This window comes from Panthera leo, chromosome F2, assembly GCF_018350215.1.
Source record: "Panthera leo isolate Ple1 chromosome F2, P.leo_Ple1_pat1.1, whole genome shotgun sequence".
Classification (NCBI taxonomy): domain Eukaryota; kingdom Metazoa; phylum Chordata; class Mammalia; order Carnivora; family Felidae; genus Panthera; species Panthera leo.
The window spans coordinates 79,785,949-79,804,457 of NC_056695.1; the positions used below are offsets into that span (position 1 = coordinate 79,785,949).

An 18,509-nucleotide genomic window follows, 5' to 3' on the forward strand; every position below is an offset into this window, starting at 1 on the left:
ACAGTTCGCAAGATGGAAGCCTGTGTGGGGCTCTGTGTTGACAGCACGGAGCCTGCTTGAGATTCTCTCTTCCTCTGTCTCTGCGTCTTCCCCATTTGCATGTGCTTTCTCTCTCTCTCTCTCTCTCTCTCTCTCAAAATAAATAAATAAACCTTAACAATACAAAGTCATTTCTCACAGGAGGGTTTTAAGGATTAAAGGCAGAAGCACGCGTAAAGCTCTCAGCATGATGCCGTGCACGTCCGCACATGGTCACTGCTGTCACTGCCACTGGAGGAGGGGTGCCAACGCCCACGAGCACTGCATTCGTCACCGCTGTCTCGCGTCTGCCGTCCAACAGACGTTAGCGGGGCCTGCCCTCTGACAAGCGTGCATGGCCCAGCGACCACGGAGATGACTAAGACAGTCCCTGCGCTGGACTCCGCAGGCATTGCCAAACTTTCTTAGTAGAGATTTAGCACTTTAATGGCGGCTCCATTTTTAAGCAACTACCAGGGCAAGTAGCTTCGAATTTTGAAGAGCCATTCTGTTTATGCATTTACTTACATTCTGCCCCATTCTAAAAAAAAAACAAAAAAAACTAAATCAACTTTTTAAACACAACTTAGCAACAATAACAACAAAAAGACAAAAGCAGGGCGAAGAGAAAGTGAGGGGTGCACAGTTAAATGAAACCAGGTAAATCATCACGCGGGCCACGACGTGTGTACCATGATTCAAAGCGGACAACAGATTCTGACAGCTGACGCGGAAGAGACAGCTACAAGAGCCCGGCGCCCACGACACAAAGATCTGTGTCAGCTGCCGGCCCGTCCCCACGCGGCAAACTCTGCCACAGCCTTCTCACCTCGGAGCGCCATTCTCCGTGCCCCCGAGTTAAATGCAACCGCGTGCGAGGCACCGTCTCTGTCTCTGACTCTCCCCCGGTGTCAGCCCTCGCCCTGTGTCCTCACTTCACTGGGCTCCCACGCCAACGAGTGAAGCCGACCCCGTGGCCTGGAGGGCGGCTCCTCCCCTGGAGCCCAGTTGGTGGCAGGGCTCCCCCACCCCCCGTCTGCTCTGCTCCCTTCTCCGCAGCCTTGACTTCTCACCAAGACATTTCCTCCTACGCCTGCTGCCCACAAAACCCCCTGCCATACCCAAGAACGCCGTGCCGTATCATGTTCAATCAGAAATTTCTCCGTTCCCTCTCACCTTTCCCTTCTCCAGGAAGGAACTCGACTTTCCTCCCTCCCCACGCAACCATTTCTTTTCCTTGCGAGAGCTGTGAATCCCGCACGCGCCATCCGGAAAGCCGGGTGCCCTGCTGGCCAGGACTGACACATCTCGGCCTCACCTAGGCTGTATCTCTACACTTTCCCCTTCTATCTTAAAAAGCCTCTCCTGAATCTCCCCATCCCTCTGATTTGGGGCTTAATTTGACATAAAGTTCTGAGGTTACAATTATCATGTGCATATCTGCCCGCTTTTACTGGGTTTCCTTAGCAACAGCTTCATTAAGGAACTGCAGCCAGACGTTTAAAGAGGCTGTTCTATCTGAACGGAGTAGCCTGCACAAAATTCAAATGGCTCTGAGGAAAAAACTAACCAGAGACAAAGCGGTCGCGGATCATGAGCCAAAATGTTCTTCAAGCGGCCCAGAATCATTCCTGAGCATCAGGTCTATGGCAGGCATCAGTGCTGGGATGACTGCACACTGGTCCCACAGTAGGCTCGCCAACCTGGTAAGCTGCTGGGCTTTCTCCAAGTTTCTCAAACAATTTCTTACTACCACTTTCTCTTCTTGTCACCATTTTCTACTAATTAAGAAATTAATTTCAGCCACCTGGGTTGTCCGGGGAAAGCTCCGCGATGCAGTTCACGGACCTCAGACTTCAGAGTCACAACCAGCTACATTTAAATACCGGTGGTGGTGTTTACGAGGCAATCCCGGCACGGGCACGCAGCCAACTGGTGTCCTCAACTTGCTCTTGCCTACAACTGGCTACGGTAAACTACTTCGCAAAGTTGCTATGATGACACGGTCAACGTCTCTTCACGCCTAGTTCAGGGCCCGTAATAAGCTGGCTGCGTAATTAGTATCAGGTATACTCAGGGAGTTTCAGTTTACCTGATGACGGGGATGCTCTCCCTCTCCCTTGTCCCCGCCTGGTAACAGAACTTCTGTCGCTGGGATCAACGCCACCAGAACAGCCTGGCGAGAACATTGCCCAGCTCTGCATGATGAAGCACGTCCTTTTCCACTGTAGAACCACTCACGGTCGGTAGCCATTTATTTTGTGTGTCTCCTGCCTGCTTCCCCCCTAGACTCTACACTCAAGAGGTACAGTAAGCCCAACCATGTCTGTCCTGTCACCCACTAAATATTCTAGGGCTCGCAGATGGCAACACGGCACCTGGCCTCTGCTAGGGAAGGTCGTGTGAAGGAAAGTGTCAGCAAGCATGCTTTCCAGAGGCCCCTTCACCGCTGAGCTTGGGATCTGACTCTGGACACGTTACATAACCCTTCTCTAGCCTGAGGCTCCTCTTGAATAAATAGGAATAACTGCACTTAAGTACCCAGGGTTATGAGAACTAGTAACAAATTCACAACCTAGGAAAGAGCCTCAACAAACATGAGCTGCCTTTATTGCTCCGATCCACGACCGATGGGGCAGACACATATACAGAACGCTTTCTATGCGCCGAGCGGTATGTTGAAAGCACTCGCCGTGTATTACAGTAACGTAATGTACACTTACAACAAACCCGGGAAGAAGCGAACAGTATCCTTCCCGTCTACAGACTCGCAAACAGGCTATGGGAGGTCACACGTTAGTCCAGGGTCCCGCGGCAAGGAAAACAATGGCAGGAACCCAGGTCTGGGGTGCCAGGACTGGCAGCCCTTCCCTGACTGCTACCATTTGCCTATGACGCCCACGCATCCAAGACACAAGTTTACAGTCATTACATGAAGTGTGTGCTACCATTCGCTATGGGACAATTATCGCAAACCCCTTTCACAAACAACGTAAGAAATGACGCGTCCCTGGACCCAAACACGAGGAATCCTGCAGAAACCCTCCCCAGCACCACTAGATTCAAGCATGTTTCTTATCTGTTTCTATGTCTGCACAGGGCTTCTTAAAGCAGAAAGTACCTACGAGACTCGTTACCTCCATTCCTTTCAAAACTTCCACAGTGGCCAAAACCACCGCCAGGAATAAATACAACTCATCAGTTCTACAATGGCACCCATGTGATCAAGAACCGAAAGCCTGTTCCATTTCGGAAAAACCCGGGACCCTTTCTTTTCTTGTTATTCTAAAGTCCCAGCAGAGCTCATTATTTTGCTGCCCCGGCAAGCACACATGGAGAGGCGTCAACTGTGACAAAGTGTCGTGTCGGGGGAAACTGAAAGGGCCGCGCCCCAGAGCACCTCACGGCACTCACCCCAACCCGTGTGTCTCTGCTGACCTCTGGTGCTGTCCCTGAGGACCGAGCCAAGGGGCAGAGGGCCGTTCCACCAGCAGCAACTTCCCACGCATCGTCAGCAACAACACTTTATTTTACGAAAGATGTGTACTCCTACGGCCACCTGCAAAGACGGCGTCCCGGCAAGCCAGAATCGCCGGCATTCATCCGCGAGGCGGCTCCGGCCACACGGCCCAGCGAACGAGCGTTAAGGCCTCCGGGGGCCTCCCCCGACCCTGCCCCCGGCACCCAGCCCGCGGTCCCATGGCTTCAGGTCTTCTGGTGACCGCTGGAAAGCGCGGCCCACCCTCCACTCTGCCCCCCCCCCCCCCCCGAGGTGACAGCAGCAGGGCGGCTGCGGGGCACATACCACGACGCTCCCAGACACGGCACAGCAACTCTACACCGAGCCCCCCAACCACCGCGAGGGTCTGCTCCCCCGTCGCGTCACAAAGGAAGATACTGAAACACAGCGATTCTGCGGAAGGTTGCACAGCGAACCAGGGGCAAAGCCAGGACTGAGCCCAAGGCTGTCTGACCGCCCTCCACTCCTGCACGACTCCTCAGCGTGAACTCCCACAAGGGCCCCCACCCCCCTGATGAGCCCGTGTCTCCACACTCACTCCGGACCCACGACAAGGTCTGGCCCCGGCCTGCCTCCTGAGCATCTCCCCTCTGCGGTCCCTCAGGAACAAAATCCCTCGGGCCAGGAGCGACCGCCACTCAACAGCTCGGAGTCTCTGGGGTGCCGTTTCCCTGACACCAAATGGCCCCAAACAAAGTGGTGGGATTTTTCTTCTTCTGGTTTGTCTGTACTGGGTTTACTGGCTCTCCTCTGTTCCTGTCTCTCCCTTCCGTGTCAGGCCTACAGCTGCTGCTTCTTACTTGTTCCAGCAGCCTCCGTCTACGCCTGAGCTAAGAAATCACTGCGCGGGTGCCTGTGGGACTCAGTCGGTAGAGCATGAGACTCTTGATCTCAAGGTCGTGAGTTCAAGCCTGACACTGGGTGTGGAGCCTACTTTAAAAAAAAAAAAAAAAAAAAAAAAGAGCCCTGATGCCTATTCTTGTTCAAAACATAAACTGATTCTAGTCTCTCTCCCCCTCCCACCCCCGAGCCTCCCCCTCCCTCTCGCCTGAGCCTCAGCCCACACATCTAACAGGCTTCCCGTCACACCCACGGCCGGGTCTGTCACCTCTGCTCCAAAGCACCCTCCACAGCCCCCCTCTCAGAGCACAGGGCGACCTCGCAGCCACAGCCTGGGTGGCGTCCAGCCGACCCTCACGCAGTCCTCACCACTCCCTTTTCACCACCCACACGTGTCGGCTGTCCCGCCTCTCAGCTGGGAGCATCAGGACTGCTCACCAGGCCTGCCCACAGCACTCTTCCCCACCTGAGACAAGGGGATCCTGTCATTCTCATGCCTCCAAGCCCTTTCCTTTAAAACCCACTGTCAGGGGCGGGTGGGAAGCTCAGTCGGACGAGCGTCCGACTTCGGCTCAGGTCATGATCTCGCATTTATGGAATCGAGCCCCGCGTCGAGCTCTGTGCCGACAGCTCGGTGCCTGGAGCCTGCTTCGGATTCTGTGTCTCCCTCTCTCTCTTCCCCTCCTCCACTCATGCTTTCACTGTCTCTCTCTCTCAAAAGTAAATAAATACTAAATAAATAAACATTAAAAAAAATTTTAGGGGTGCCTGGGTGGCTCAGTCGGTTGAGTGTCCGACTTCGGCTCAGGTCATGATCTCACAGCTTGTGAGTTCGAGCCCCGCGTCGAGCTCTGTGCTGACAGCTCGGAGCCTGGAACCTGCTTCCAGTTCTGTGCCTCCTTCTTTCTGCCCCTCCCCTGCTCACTTGCTCTCTCTGGCTCTCTCAAAAACTAAATAAACATTAAAAAAAAATTTTTTTTTTAAATAAATAAAACCCACTGTTGGCAGAATACACTGCAAACCCTTCACCTGGCCAGAAAGACCTCCAGTTCTGACTGGGACCCCCTCCCTCAAGCTCCCTCTCCAGCCTGTCTCCATCTGGCCTGGTTCCTTCCAGGGAACATGCCGTCTCAGATTTCAGACTCACTCCTGCTGAGCCATCCTCCTGGAATGCTCCGTCCCCCCTCCTCCTCTCCTGGCTATCTCCTATCCAGCTTTCCCGCCCCAGCTTGAACCTCCCTGCCCCAGATGGCCCCTGACCCCACACCCTCCACCACCACCAAACTAGCTCAAATCGATTTGCCACACTCCCTTGTCCCCTGTTTTTCAGTCACCCCACCACCGGAGGTCCACCTTTGCCATGAGGCTGTCAGCTCGAGGAGGGCAGAACCTGCCTTCTCCCCACCCCTCCCCCGCCCAGCACGGCCTGTGCTCAGCAAAGAGCTTTGCCACTAGTTACCTGTGTCCCACTCCCAGCCATAGGTCCTTATAGAAGCTGCTGCACTTTGGGACTGGGTGGCCCCGTCCATACAAATCCAAGTTAAATGAGCTAAATGTCTCCAATCTTTCTAGACTACCAACTTTGTGACTTTGCATTAGCAACCTACAACTAAATGTTCTAATGACTTCGTTTTAAAATCATTCGATTAAAATCATATCCAGATGCAGACTGAGTGGTATTTCTTGAGTGCCTACTGTGTACCATGAGCTGTCCAAAGAACTTTCCCAGACTTTGTGTTTTAGAAACCAGCCCGGGTTACAAATGGCAGTCGCGCCACAAGTGACCAGAGTGAAGCAACAGGCAGAGCTGGACCAAGGTCACGAAGCTGGCGAGAGACAGAGTGGTTTCTCTACTCAAGAAAAATTGTGAAGGGCAGAAAACTCTGAATGTGGGGGGCACCTGGGTGGCTCAGTCGACTGAGTGTCCAACTCTTGATTTTGGCTAATGTCATGGGACTGACCCCCACATTGGGCTCCACACTGAGCATGGGTCCCTCTTGGTATTCTCTCTCTCCCTCTCTCCCTCCCTCTCTCTCCTTCTCTCCCTCCCTCCCTCTCTCTCCCTCTCTCTCCCTCTCTCTCCCTCTCTCTCCCTCTCTCTCCCTCTCCCCCTCTCCCCTGCTCACATGTGCTCTCTCTCTAAAATTTAAGAAAAAGAAAAGAAAAATCAGAATCCTGAAAGTAAAGTATCATAACGTAAAGCAGTATTTAGGACACCGAGTTCTGGCTGCAGACTTCACACCACACTGAGTCCTAGCAGCAGGGTCACAACGGGGTCCAGGAGAGCTGCACTAACCCTTCCACGCACCGCACCCGCCTGTCGGGAGGACGTGCACCCACCTGTCGAAGATTAATGTAAACCGCGTTCTGGAGAAATTCTGAAGCATCCATGCTCCGCTTCTGAATGGCAAGGACTCGCACAGCCTTGACACACGCTTCTAACTCAATCACTCCGGCATTCTTGTACTGTAGGGCACAAAGGAGGATCCTCATCAAAAAAGAAGATTTTCTACCGTATCGCAAAGCCTATATATCACGGGGAACTCGGGGACCCTTCAGGGCACCTCCCCAAGTTCCAGGACCTAACAGTCCCTCCCAAGGGGGGCGGGTGGAGAGCAGAGAGAGAGGACTGTATTGGGGGAAGTCTTATCACGCCACACTGTGTAGCTCGGAGCCTGGAGCAGGCTGCTGAGTGGCCCCTGGACCCCGACCCAGTGCCCTCCCTCCAGCACCCTTTGCCCCGCCAAGGCTGCACCACAGAAACTCTGCACACTAGCTGTCGGCCTGTTTTCTTTTCCACTCCAACCGGTTTTGTTTTCTTTCTAAGCATCCTGAGCTGGAGTGATTTTCAATGGCGGTATCTGTAGAAACTTGCAGTTGAAGAAAAGTTTAACAGAGATAAATCCATGTACACCAGGGCCTAAAGACCGCCCGGGGGGAGGAGGTCCCTCACAGATACTCCTACAGAGGCATCAAACACTGGAGTCCCCCCTTTCCATCAACAAGTATTTACCGAGACCCCCATGGGCCCAGCAGGCAGAAATGCTCGGGAGAATGCAGTCTGTCCACCTACCAATTGTTACAAAGGTCACGTTTCTTACTAAAAGTATTTTTATAAGGTAGAAAAAGAAAGTGCTGTGCTGTTAGGGCAGCCTCCTTCTTCCCTCTTTTCAAGTATGTAACACGTACGTAATTCATGGCACGGGACAAAAACCACCACGCCCAATCATGAGGAGAAACTCTGCTTCCCTAACTGGCAACACTGAAGTCAGAAATCACCAATTTTTACATACCATTTAACAGCACAACAATAAACTCACAGAAGGACTTTATTCCACTGAAATTAAATGACTTCTTTTCCTTCAAATCCCTTGAAACAACTTCCATGTAAGTGGCAATAAAAGCCAACTCCATTTTTTTCACATGTTTATGTTACACTTACATATTTTTAATTATATTATAAAGATTTAAACTGCAATCATAAAAAATTGCTCTTACATCAGTAGAAAGGTATCCACAATCAGCAGGGATTAGGTAAAGAATGGACCATTACTAAAAACCTCCATACCTGCTCTCTATAAGCATTCTCCAGGAACAAAAATTCTGGGATGCAGGGACCAAGCCCCGTTCTCACTACTGAGTCCTTACTAAGGACTGTCCTACCAGCACAGATCCCAGCATAGCATTGTATAATCAATAGTTCAGGAATAAATGAGGGAACTCTCTCATTCAATTCTAAAACAAAAACCCTAAAATAAATATTATCCTTGTTAGGTTCTAAAATGAGACTTAAAAAAGTAAAGTTTCTTGGGGCACCTGCGTGGCTCAGTCAGTTGAGCATCTGGCTTCGACTCGGGTCATGATCTCACGGTTTGTGAATTCAAGCCCCACGTCGGGCTCTGTGCTGACAGCTCGGAGCCTGGAGCCTGTTTTGGATTCTGTGTGTCTCCCTCTCTCTCTGCTCCTCCCCCGCTCATGCTCTGTCTCTCTCTCTCTCTCTCTCAAAAATAAACAAACATTTAAAAAAATTAAAAAAAAAAAAAAAGGAAAGTTTCTTGCCCAAGGTTACAAAGCGAGTATCTGGTGGAGACAGGGTTTGAATTGCATCCATCTGACTCCAGAACTAATATGAAGCAAACATGCCATTAGGAACCAAGTGACCTACCAGGGTCGGGCCTGGTTAGTACTTGGATAGGAACCAAGTGACCTTCACTTGAGAGGCCACAGGAACACAGCTAAAGGTAGGTGAACACCGAGAACTCTGCCCGACACCATAGCTCAAGCGTGGAGGGTCCTCTGCCTCCCAATCCAGCCGTCACTGTGTGACTTCAATCGAGTCACGTACCCTCTCTGGGCTTTAGTCTCTCACCTATGGAAAAGTATGAGGCTATATGCTCTCTAAAGTTCCTTCCAACTATAAATATGACGACACCAATGTCTCGGGAGAATGTCTACGTCTCCATTTCATTTCTTCTAATAAAAGAGAATTTCCTTGGCCACAAATCAGAAATCTAATAAAAAATCATTTGTGAAGCCACCAAGAATCTGCTTACAAGATTTCACTATCACTCACAGTGAATGAAAACCAAAAGATGGGGCCTCTCCCTTGGTAAGTGAGAGGCAGCCTGACATGTGTGTTCATGTGTGTGCGTGTGCATGTGTGTGTGTGCATGTGTGCACGTGTGTACAAATCAAATACGATCAAATCAAATCTGAGAAGCATTCAGAGATTCTTATACCACTGTCGTCTCATGGTGGGGGAGGACGTAAAGGAGGAAAGACAAGGAGCTACGAGGAAAACGAGGCAAATGAACAGAACTACAACCAGAGAAAGGAAGATATCCACTTGCTCTGTCTGTCTGCATCACATACACAATATTAGGAACGGGCTTCTCCCCAGACGTCTCGTTGAGCACGTACTCAACCGAGGAAGGACAGACGATGACCGTTTTTTTATTGAGCAATACAAACAGGTCTGCCCCGGTAGTAGGCATTTTACACGTATAAATTGTTTACTCTGATTAAAAACTCGATGCAGGGGTGCCTGGGGGACTCAGCCAGTTAAGCGTCTGACTCTTGATATCTATCGGCTCAGGTCATGATCTCACGGTTCATGGGATCGAGCCCCACATTGAGCTCTGTGCTGACAGCATGGAGCCTGCTCAGGATTCTCTCGCTCCTTCTCTCTCTGCCCTTCTCCCACTATCTCACGTGCTCTCTCTCTCTTGCTCTCACTCTCTCAAAATAAATAAACATTTAAAAAAAATTTTTTTTTAATCTTGATGCAGTAGGCCTTAACCTCACCATTTGAGAGAAAAGAAACCCAGGGCTGAGAGAGCATACAAAGGAAATGAGGTCAGACGGCACAGACACAGTGGAGAGACTCAAATCCAGTTCTGTCTTACTCCAGAGGCTGCTCCTTCCACTCTGGGGACTGGAAAACTCAAGACCCACGGCCACCTGCCTCCCCTGCTGTGCCCACGGCAGACAAGTCTCTCCCACCGAGAAGTCTCGAATTCTTACTAACACAGTGCTGTGGGCAGCCACTAACTTTCCATCAGATATGGCTGGTGAAGAGCCATCCACCTGCCACGCCCGCAGGGCTCTGCCACAAAGGCAGGAGAGCCTGGTTCCTGTGCACATTCAGAGCCTTCCCTGGTCTAACCCTGGCTCCTTCTGCTTCTCTAGTCCAAAGGCAGTCACCAAACTGCTAGAATTAGTTACACGAGCCACGTGACTTCTCTCCATCTGTCTGCCCACCTACAGAACTTAGCTATGATCATTTTGATAATCTTGGAAACAAAGTTTAAAAGACAGAAAAGAAAGGAGTTTGAAAAAAGTACTTAATATTTAAGATTTTTCAACAGCCAGTTACAAAATGAATATTAAAACCTCAATCTGCCTTTCTACATTTCAGCTATAAGCAGTTCAAAAATATAATGGCAAAAAATCTCATCCACCAAATTAACAAAAACACATGCAATAACTAGAAATAAACTTAAAAACAATGCTCACGTTCTCTGTGAAGAAACCTGCAACTCTGTATTGCGGGACTTAAAATAAGATGTGTAAGTGCAGAGACATTAACATATTCTACAGAGACAGTAATTTTGCAAAGATAGGAGTTCTCCTAAAAATAATTCAAAACTTACTTTAAGCCCCATGAAAATTCCAAACTGTTTTGTGTGTGTGTGTGTGTGTGTGTGTGTGTGTGTGTGACATGAACGAAATATTTCAGGATTCTTGAGGAATTATTATTCATAATACTAGCCAAGAAAATCTAGGATGGGAGGAAGGGATTTTAAAGAAAAGAAGACACACTAGTACACGTTAAAGAAACCACAGGAGATAAAATATCATGATGCTGGAGTAAGAAAAGAAATTCATAGAAAGGAATAAAAAGCTCAGGGGCGCCTGGGTGGCTCAGTCGGTTGAGCGTCCGACTTCGGCCCAGGTCATGATCTCGCGGTCCGTGGGTTCGCGCCCCGCGTCGGGCTCTGTGCTGACAGCTCAGAGCCCGGAGCCTGTTTCGGATTCTGTGTCCCCCTCTCTCTCTGACCCTCCCCTGTTCATGCTCTGTCTCTGTCTCAAAAATAAATAAACATTAAAAAAAAAATTAAAAAAAAAAAAAAGCTCAGAATTAGACTCCAATATATGTATGTATTCAGTGTAAGTGGGATTTCAAATCAGAGACAAAAAGTATGAATTCCATGAATTGTGGTGGAACAAGTAGATAGTAACCTGGAAAAAATAAATGCTATTTCTGTGTCATAATGTACACAAAATAAATTACAGGTAAGGAGATAAATATTTTAAAATGCTAACCTCATCAAATACAATACTTTCCATATACTTAACTCTGCTTATCCTCACCACAACACTTCCAGATAGGTAGTATCATCATCCCCATTTTAAAGATTAAAAAAAAAAAAAAAAAAATGAGGATGGGGCTCCTGGGTGGCTCAATCAGTTAAGCATCGGACTCTTGATTTCGACTCAGGCCATGATCTCATGGTTCATGAGCTCAAGTCCCACATCAGGCTCTGCACTGACAGTGGGGAGCCTGCGTGGGATTCTCTCTCTCCCTCGCTCTCTGTCCCTCTGTCACTCGTATGTACTCTCTTTCTCAAATAAACTTTATTATAAAAAAAAAAAACTGAAGAAAAGAGTTCCATGTTATTGTTAAGGTATTTCTAAGCATAATACCAAAGGTAAAAACCCAAAAGGAAAAAATTTACTGTATTAGAAACCTGTTTTGACCACAAAAAGAAAAAGAAAAGCTCCTGAACAAAATGAAAGGCAAGCAACCTTAGGAAACAGATTAGTAATAGGCATCAATGAAAGAAAAGAAGCTGGTATTCACCATATATAAAGAGCTATAACAGAGCAACAAGAAAAACACCCTAACTTAAATGGGTACAAAGGACACAAATGGGTAATTCATATAAGAAACATAAATGCTATAAAGCAAAAACTGTCCAATATCTCACTGGTAACCAAATCCAAACTAAAACAATGGGAAGTTACTTTCACCCATCACAGTGACAAATACTCTGAAAGGATACAATAGCTGGTGTTTGTGACAGAGCAGACTGTTACCCTTTTGGCACGACACTATGGCAATGTGTAAGTAAACTCTAAAAACACCATGTATGCTCTTTGACTCAAGTCCACTTCTAGGTACTATCTCCTTAAAAAAAATAATAAAAAAATAAATCAGTCCAAAAAGATTTCTCTACCAGGGCGTTTATCACAGCACTGTTTACAACTGTGGCAAGGAAAACTGAAATGAACTAATATTCATAGAAGAGAATCAGTTAAATAAATCTATACCTTTTCATATCCTATTGGAGAAGGAATTTGGGGAGTAACTTGAAAGTAACTTATCACAAGTGTAAATGTCATATCCAGTGATTAAATTTCCAGAAATCTTTTTTGCTTAATTTTCAATATTTAATTTTTGTATTTTTGAGAGAGCGTGAGTGGGGGAGGGTCAGAGAGAGAGGGAGACATAGAATCCAAAGCAGGCTCCACACTATCAGTGCAAAGTCAGGCACGGGGCTCGAACCCACGAACCCTGAGATCATGACCTGGGCCGAACTTGGACACTCAACCAACTGAGCCACACAGGAGCCCCAAATTTCCAGAAATCATAACAAAAGGGATAATCACACAAGAATATATGTACAAGAATGTTCACTGATGCATTTTTTCCTAACAGGGGAAAGTGAGAAAACCTAAGCATCCATCAAAAGGTAAGAATTTAGGAAATCAGAGCGAGCAGTGAGCTCTGTGGGAGCAGGCATTTCGCTTTGCTCTAGGTGCCGTCTACTCCCCGTGTTGGGTTCCTGATGGCCTCTTACAAAAGCGTTGACAAATGACTATATCCACACTTTAGAAGACTTTCCACCCGAGGGGCGCCTGGGTGGCTCAGTCAGTGAAGCGTCCAACCTCAGCTCAGGTCATGATCTCACGGTTTGTGAGTTTGAGCCTCACATCGGGCTCTGTGCTGACAGCTCAGAGCCTGGAGCCTACTTAGGATTCTGTGTCTCCCTCTCTCTCGGCCCCTCCCATCCTCGTACTCTGTCTCTCTCTCTCTCAAAAAATAAACAAACATTTAAAAAAATTTTTAAAAATTGGAGTGCCTGAGTGGCTCAGTCGGTTGAGCGTCCGACTTCGGCTCAGGTCATGATCTCGCGGTCCGTGGGTTCGAGCCCCGCGTCGGGCTCTGTGCTGACAGCTCAGAGCCTGGAGCCTGTTTCAGATTCTGTGTCTCCCTCTCTCTCTGTCCCTCCCCCTCTCACACGCTATCTCTCTCTCTCTCTCTCTCTCTCTCTCTCTCAAAAATAAATAAACATAAAAAAAAAACATGGAAGACTTTCCACCCTATCTGAAAGAATCAAGCAGGTTTGCAGTGGGAGGACATCTGGGATGAATCTGTGAGTGAATAAAGCAAGTTGCAGAATAACACATGCGGTATAATCTCATCTTCCTAAATAAGAGATATACATACACACATATATGCATTTCACAGGCATAAAGGTCACAAGAGAGATGTACCAAATTGTTAACAGCTGTTACTCTAAGAAACAAGGGTAGGAGAGGTGGGCGGGTTTCATCTTCTGCTTTTGCTACCGCTCTTCTACACAGCTTGACTTCTTGTTTTCAGTATTTCAGAAAGTAGATATGAAATTTAAATTTTTTTTTTTTTTTTAAATCCAAGGGTCACCTGGGTAGCTCAGTCGCTTAAGCATCTGCCTTCGGCTCAGGTCACAGTCTCCCGGTTCGTGGGGTCGAGCCCCGCATCGGGCTCTGTGCTGACAGCCTAGCCTGGAGCCTGCTTTGGGTTCTGTGTCTCCCTCTCGCCCCGCCCCTCCCCCGCTGATGCTACGTCTCTCTGTCTCTCAAAAATAAATAATAAACATTTAAATAAATAAATAAATAAATAAACCCAGAGTATTAAGAAGGGTGCATCCAAAAGATGGAATGTCGCCCACATCACTAAAAATCAGGCCGTGGAAGGTTTAACTACAGAGATACGCCACATGAAAAATGCAGGTCTCCACACAGTAAGTATAGGATGCTCACCGTTTTTTATAATATAGGCAATATATGTTGACAGAAAGACCAGAAAATAGATATCAAAATGTTAAAATGGTTATCTCCGAGTAGTGGGGCTATGATCGTCCTTTTTCCCCTTTTTCCAAATATGAAATTCACACTATTATGAATCAGAAATAAAGAAGTGTTTTAGTATATAGTATCATGCACTAGAGAATGATACATGAATACTTACAGAACCAAATAATTGGGATGTGCTGCAGTATTTCACAGTGTAAACCAGGAACCCCGGATTAAAACAACACAATTATGTAAGGGATTTACGAAGCAGTAAAATCACCTTGCTGTAATAGGAAATGGCCTCCTTATATTTGTCAATTATGTCCTCAGGACTCAGACAGTTCTTAGCACGTCCAATTTCAGCACTGGTGTCGGGATTTATGCCATTGGTTGTGAGGGCACCTGCAAACCAAAAGAAAGAAAAGAAATAATCTTTTGCTTTTTCTGTCTTGCTTCTTTGTTTGAAAGAGGGGCACAAACCAGATAAAACTTAAATATTCCCTACTGCAATTCAAATAATGATGCTGTTTTTTAAAACTTCCTAACTCATATACCCCCTTCCTGGCTCATATACCTCCTTCCTGACTCATATATCCCCTTCCCAGCTCATATACCCCCTTCCTGGCTCATATACCCCTTCCTGGCTCACATACCCCCTTCCTGACTCACATACTTCCTTCCCGGCCCACATACCCCCTTCCCGGTCACATACCCCCTTCCTGGCCCACATTACCCCCTTCCTGGCCCATATACCCCCTTCCTCGCTCATATACCCCTTTCCTGGCTCATATATTCCCTTCCTAGCTTATATATCCCTTTCCTAGCTCATATACCCCCTTCCTAGCTTATGTATCCCCTTCCTAGCCTGTATATCCCCTAGAAGTCTTACCATCGAAGCACCATATGAAATGTTAAGTGACTCAAAGTAAGTTTTCCTCCTTGTTGAAATTTTCTGTTAAAGAACACGAAGTGCATTATAGAAAAGTACCGTGTTCATAATAACCAGCTTAGGCATCTGGAAGACCACGCCAGTGGCGAGCACTATCTCACAGCTCTACACTCTGAGTGCCAGCAGGAGGCCACACTGTCTCCTCAAATGACCACCAACTACATGAAAGCATTTTCTGAACCGTCCAGCCCTGAAGAAACAGAACTCATAAATGCCAGGATCCTTTCTGTGGTCGTCATTGTCTATTTCTGGCTGCCTATCAATTAGCAGAACCACCTAATTCCCCGGCCATCCGACCAACGTGGGGGAGAGTTCTGGAGAAATCTCCATTTACAGAACATAACCAACTACACATGGAACTCGGACAGGGAAAAAAAAAAAAAAAGGATGAAGCAGTTTTTGATTTCACAGAACACAAAAGCGACTCTCCCAAGCCTGGTAACAGGAACAGCTGGGCTCCTGCTAAGCCGCTAGTTTATCACCGGGACAAACTCTTCAGGCCTTCACGCCTGCTGGGGTCTCAGGCACAGGGCTGCTGCCCATCCCGACAATCCATAGGACACAGGCGTGCCTCTCAATGCCTGCCCCACGCGTGCCAGCTTGTCTCCTACCCTCGCTTCTGACCTTGGCCCCATCTTCTCACCTGCTTGTTTGACATTCTGTTCTTCTCTAAGCTGTCTCAAATACTTTTGGGAACAAGACAGAAGAATAAGTGGATAGAAACACAGATGGACAGGTGACAAATGGACAGAAAGACTCCAAGAAAAGGGAAACAAAGAAAATTTCCTACACAAAACCCTCCTCTCGTTGGGGAAGACAGAACCACCACAGGGGACCAGGAAGAGGCAGGTGGCTTAGGATCTTGTTTCCTCTGGATTTTGTGAAAATCACAGCAAGGGATGAGAGGGTTGAACTATAAATAATAAAAGAAAAGGGCATGCTCGAAAAAACCTAAAATATACATTTTTTAAAGAACAGATTCCAATCACTGAGGCCCAATGACACAATTCTTGAGTGCTACAGAACTGAGAATTCCACCTCCCAGCCACAAGACACCCCTCTGGAGCGATGAGCACTTACACAGAGTGGCTGTACCATCATCACAGCCAAAGATAGGTTCTTTTGCACTGAGAAGGACTCAGAACCTGTGCTAACAAGGACTTTGCAGGTCCTCACTCACAACCCCCAGCCACTCTAGGAAGAAGGCACTCCTAGTGTATCTCATTTCCGCGGGTGATGAAACAAGTCCTGGAGAGGCCAAGTATCCTTACTAGTGTTCAAAATTACAGAGCCAGTGACTCCAGGGTAGGATCCGAACTTGGGCCTACATTTTCCACCACTATACGATTGTGCTTTGCATGTTTTCCTATATATAATACACTTATTTCTGGCTAAAATATTTAATAAGTAATAGGCAGTCTTGATTTATTTAATAGGTTCTAACAATTTATCTTTACATCCTTAAATTCTACCCTTCTCCCTTGAAGAAAGGGAGGGAAAGATAAGAGGGGCCAGAATGAAGCGGGTCCTTTGCTCTTCATATGGTACCTCCTCTCTTCCGAACAGTACATGATCAAGACGTCTCCAACCAGGAAGAAGGAGGAAATGCCCCTCCATCTTTTACAGAAATGGCACCACTGAAAATGAGGGTTCATTCAATGATGACCTTCAACGCCAATACGGGGCGGTGGGGGGGGGGGGGGTGTACACGCCCACACCACAGCCCAGAACAGCACAATATGTCAGAAACTAACAAGGGAAGAGCTCACAAGACAGCTTAGTGGGTCACAGCAAATTAATTTTGTTCAATAAAAGAATAAGAAGCTCTAAAAATACTAGTATGCGATAGATGCAATCTTTCTGGACATCTACAAAGGGTCAACAGCCTGCACGTAACGTTAATGTGGACCAGTGGAACCAGGAGTCATCAAGGCTATAGCCTGGAGTCTACAAACGGGAAAAATCAACGAAACAGCCAGGCTGACAGCCAGGCTGGAGGGGAGAAAATGAGAGAACACAGTTAGGAAAACGTGGGCAGAGAAGTTGGGAAGACAACATAATCACACGGGTTCTCAGGTATCCATCCAACCATCATCCATTCATCCAAGAGACAGGGAGAGAGTTACGGAGTCCGCTTGCGTGCAAGGCTGCGTACAAGGCCCAAAACCGGAAAGGCAACAGACACAAAGGAAAGCAAAGCAGAAATAAGAGGGCATAAAGCAGAGACAAAGGAGGCAGGGGACAGAAAGACAAAGCCGTGAGAGAGAAGAGAAACACCAGGCAATTTTCAGAAAAGGCAGGTGCCAACTGGCGCGGAGGAGATGCCGGCAGCGGTGCTGGGTCACACTTACAGCCGCTGTCCTGCTACGAAGCGAAAGCCCGGCAACGTGATACTCCGCCCCGTCTGCGGAGGGACAGCAAGGAAGACAGTGCCGCCAGTAGGTCTGGATGTTACCCTGGGCGAGCGCACAGTGAGCTCCCCCGGCACGTCAAAGATCAGCAGTACTGGGACCCCTGGATGGCCATTCGGAAAAAGATGAAAAGAGACCTCACACCAAACGCAAGAGTAAATGCCAAATGATCTGGGATCCAGATATAAAACAGAAAACCATAAAAGAAGTTCAACAGCATAGGTGAATTCCCCTAAAACCTGGACAGAGGGAAAGGTCTCTAAATATGGTGCAAATCCAAGCGCAATTTTAAAACACTGATAAATTCGGTTATGTGACAATGCAACAAAAATACCACAAACGAAGCCAAAACATAAATGATGGTCTGAGAGAAAATAGCTGCAATATACATCACAAAGGGCTAAGAGCTCTAATATACAAAGAGGTCATAAAATTGAGAGACAAAAAGCTAAAAGTCCAAAAGAAAAAAATGAGCCAAAGATACGAGCAGACAATTCATAAAAGAAAAACACAAAGACGGCCCTCACCATTTAAAAAGATGTTGGATATCACCTGTGGTCGGAGACACCGCTTCTCACTCTTAGCGAGCTGGCAAAAGCGTAAAAAGTCAACAAGGAGCTCGGCTGACAAACTCGTGGAGAAAAGGCACCCTCCTGCGCGGCTCCTGTGAGTGCAAAGTGGTGCGACCCCAGTGGAGAGAAATTTGGTAAAATCTAGTAAGTGTGTCTATATTTTTTAACCTTTTGACCCAGGAACTCCATCTCTAGGAATTTATGGTGAAGACACAAGCCCAGTAACACAGCAGTACGTATGGATGAGGCCACTCACTGCAGCAGCACCTGTAATTACAAAATGCTGGAAACCAAAAGTCCATGCAGAGGAGACGTGAACAGAATATGGCGCAGCTGCGTGCACGCGCACGCACGCGCGCGCACGCACATACACACACCATGCGCGCGCGCGCGCGCGCACACACACACACACACACACACACACACACACACACACACACTCTGTGTGTGTCACACAGCTGTGGAAATGGATGAGGAAGATCTCCACAGCCTGATAGGAATCGATTTCCAAGATATGTTGATAAACAACAAAAAAAGCCAAATATAAAAGAATATGTCATATGCACAAGAAATAGAAA

At 47.5% G+C, this 18,509-nt stretch overlaps 1 protein-coding gene across 4 annotated transcripts in view; it reads right to left on the reverse strand.

Annotated features, from left to right (window-relative positions):
* The window catches only part of TRAPPC9 (trafficking protein particle complex subunit 9), a 570,461-nt gene that overhangs the window by 506,509 nt on the left and 45,443 nt on the right, over positions 1 to 18,509 (reverse strand). For all 4 annotated transcript variants that reach the window (XM_042923740.1, XM_042923741.1, XM_042923739.1 and 1 more), the window contains 2 exons: positions 14,280 to 14,401; positions 6,719 to 6,844 (listed from right to left, as the gene is read on the reverse strand). In XM_042923740.1, coding sequence (XP_042779674.1) covers positions 6,719 to 6,844; positions 14,280 to 14,401 — 248 coding nt within the window. The remainder of the gene's footprint in view (positions 1 to 6,718; positions 6,845 to 14,279; positions 14,402 to 18,509) is intronic.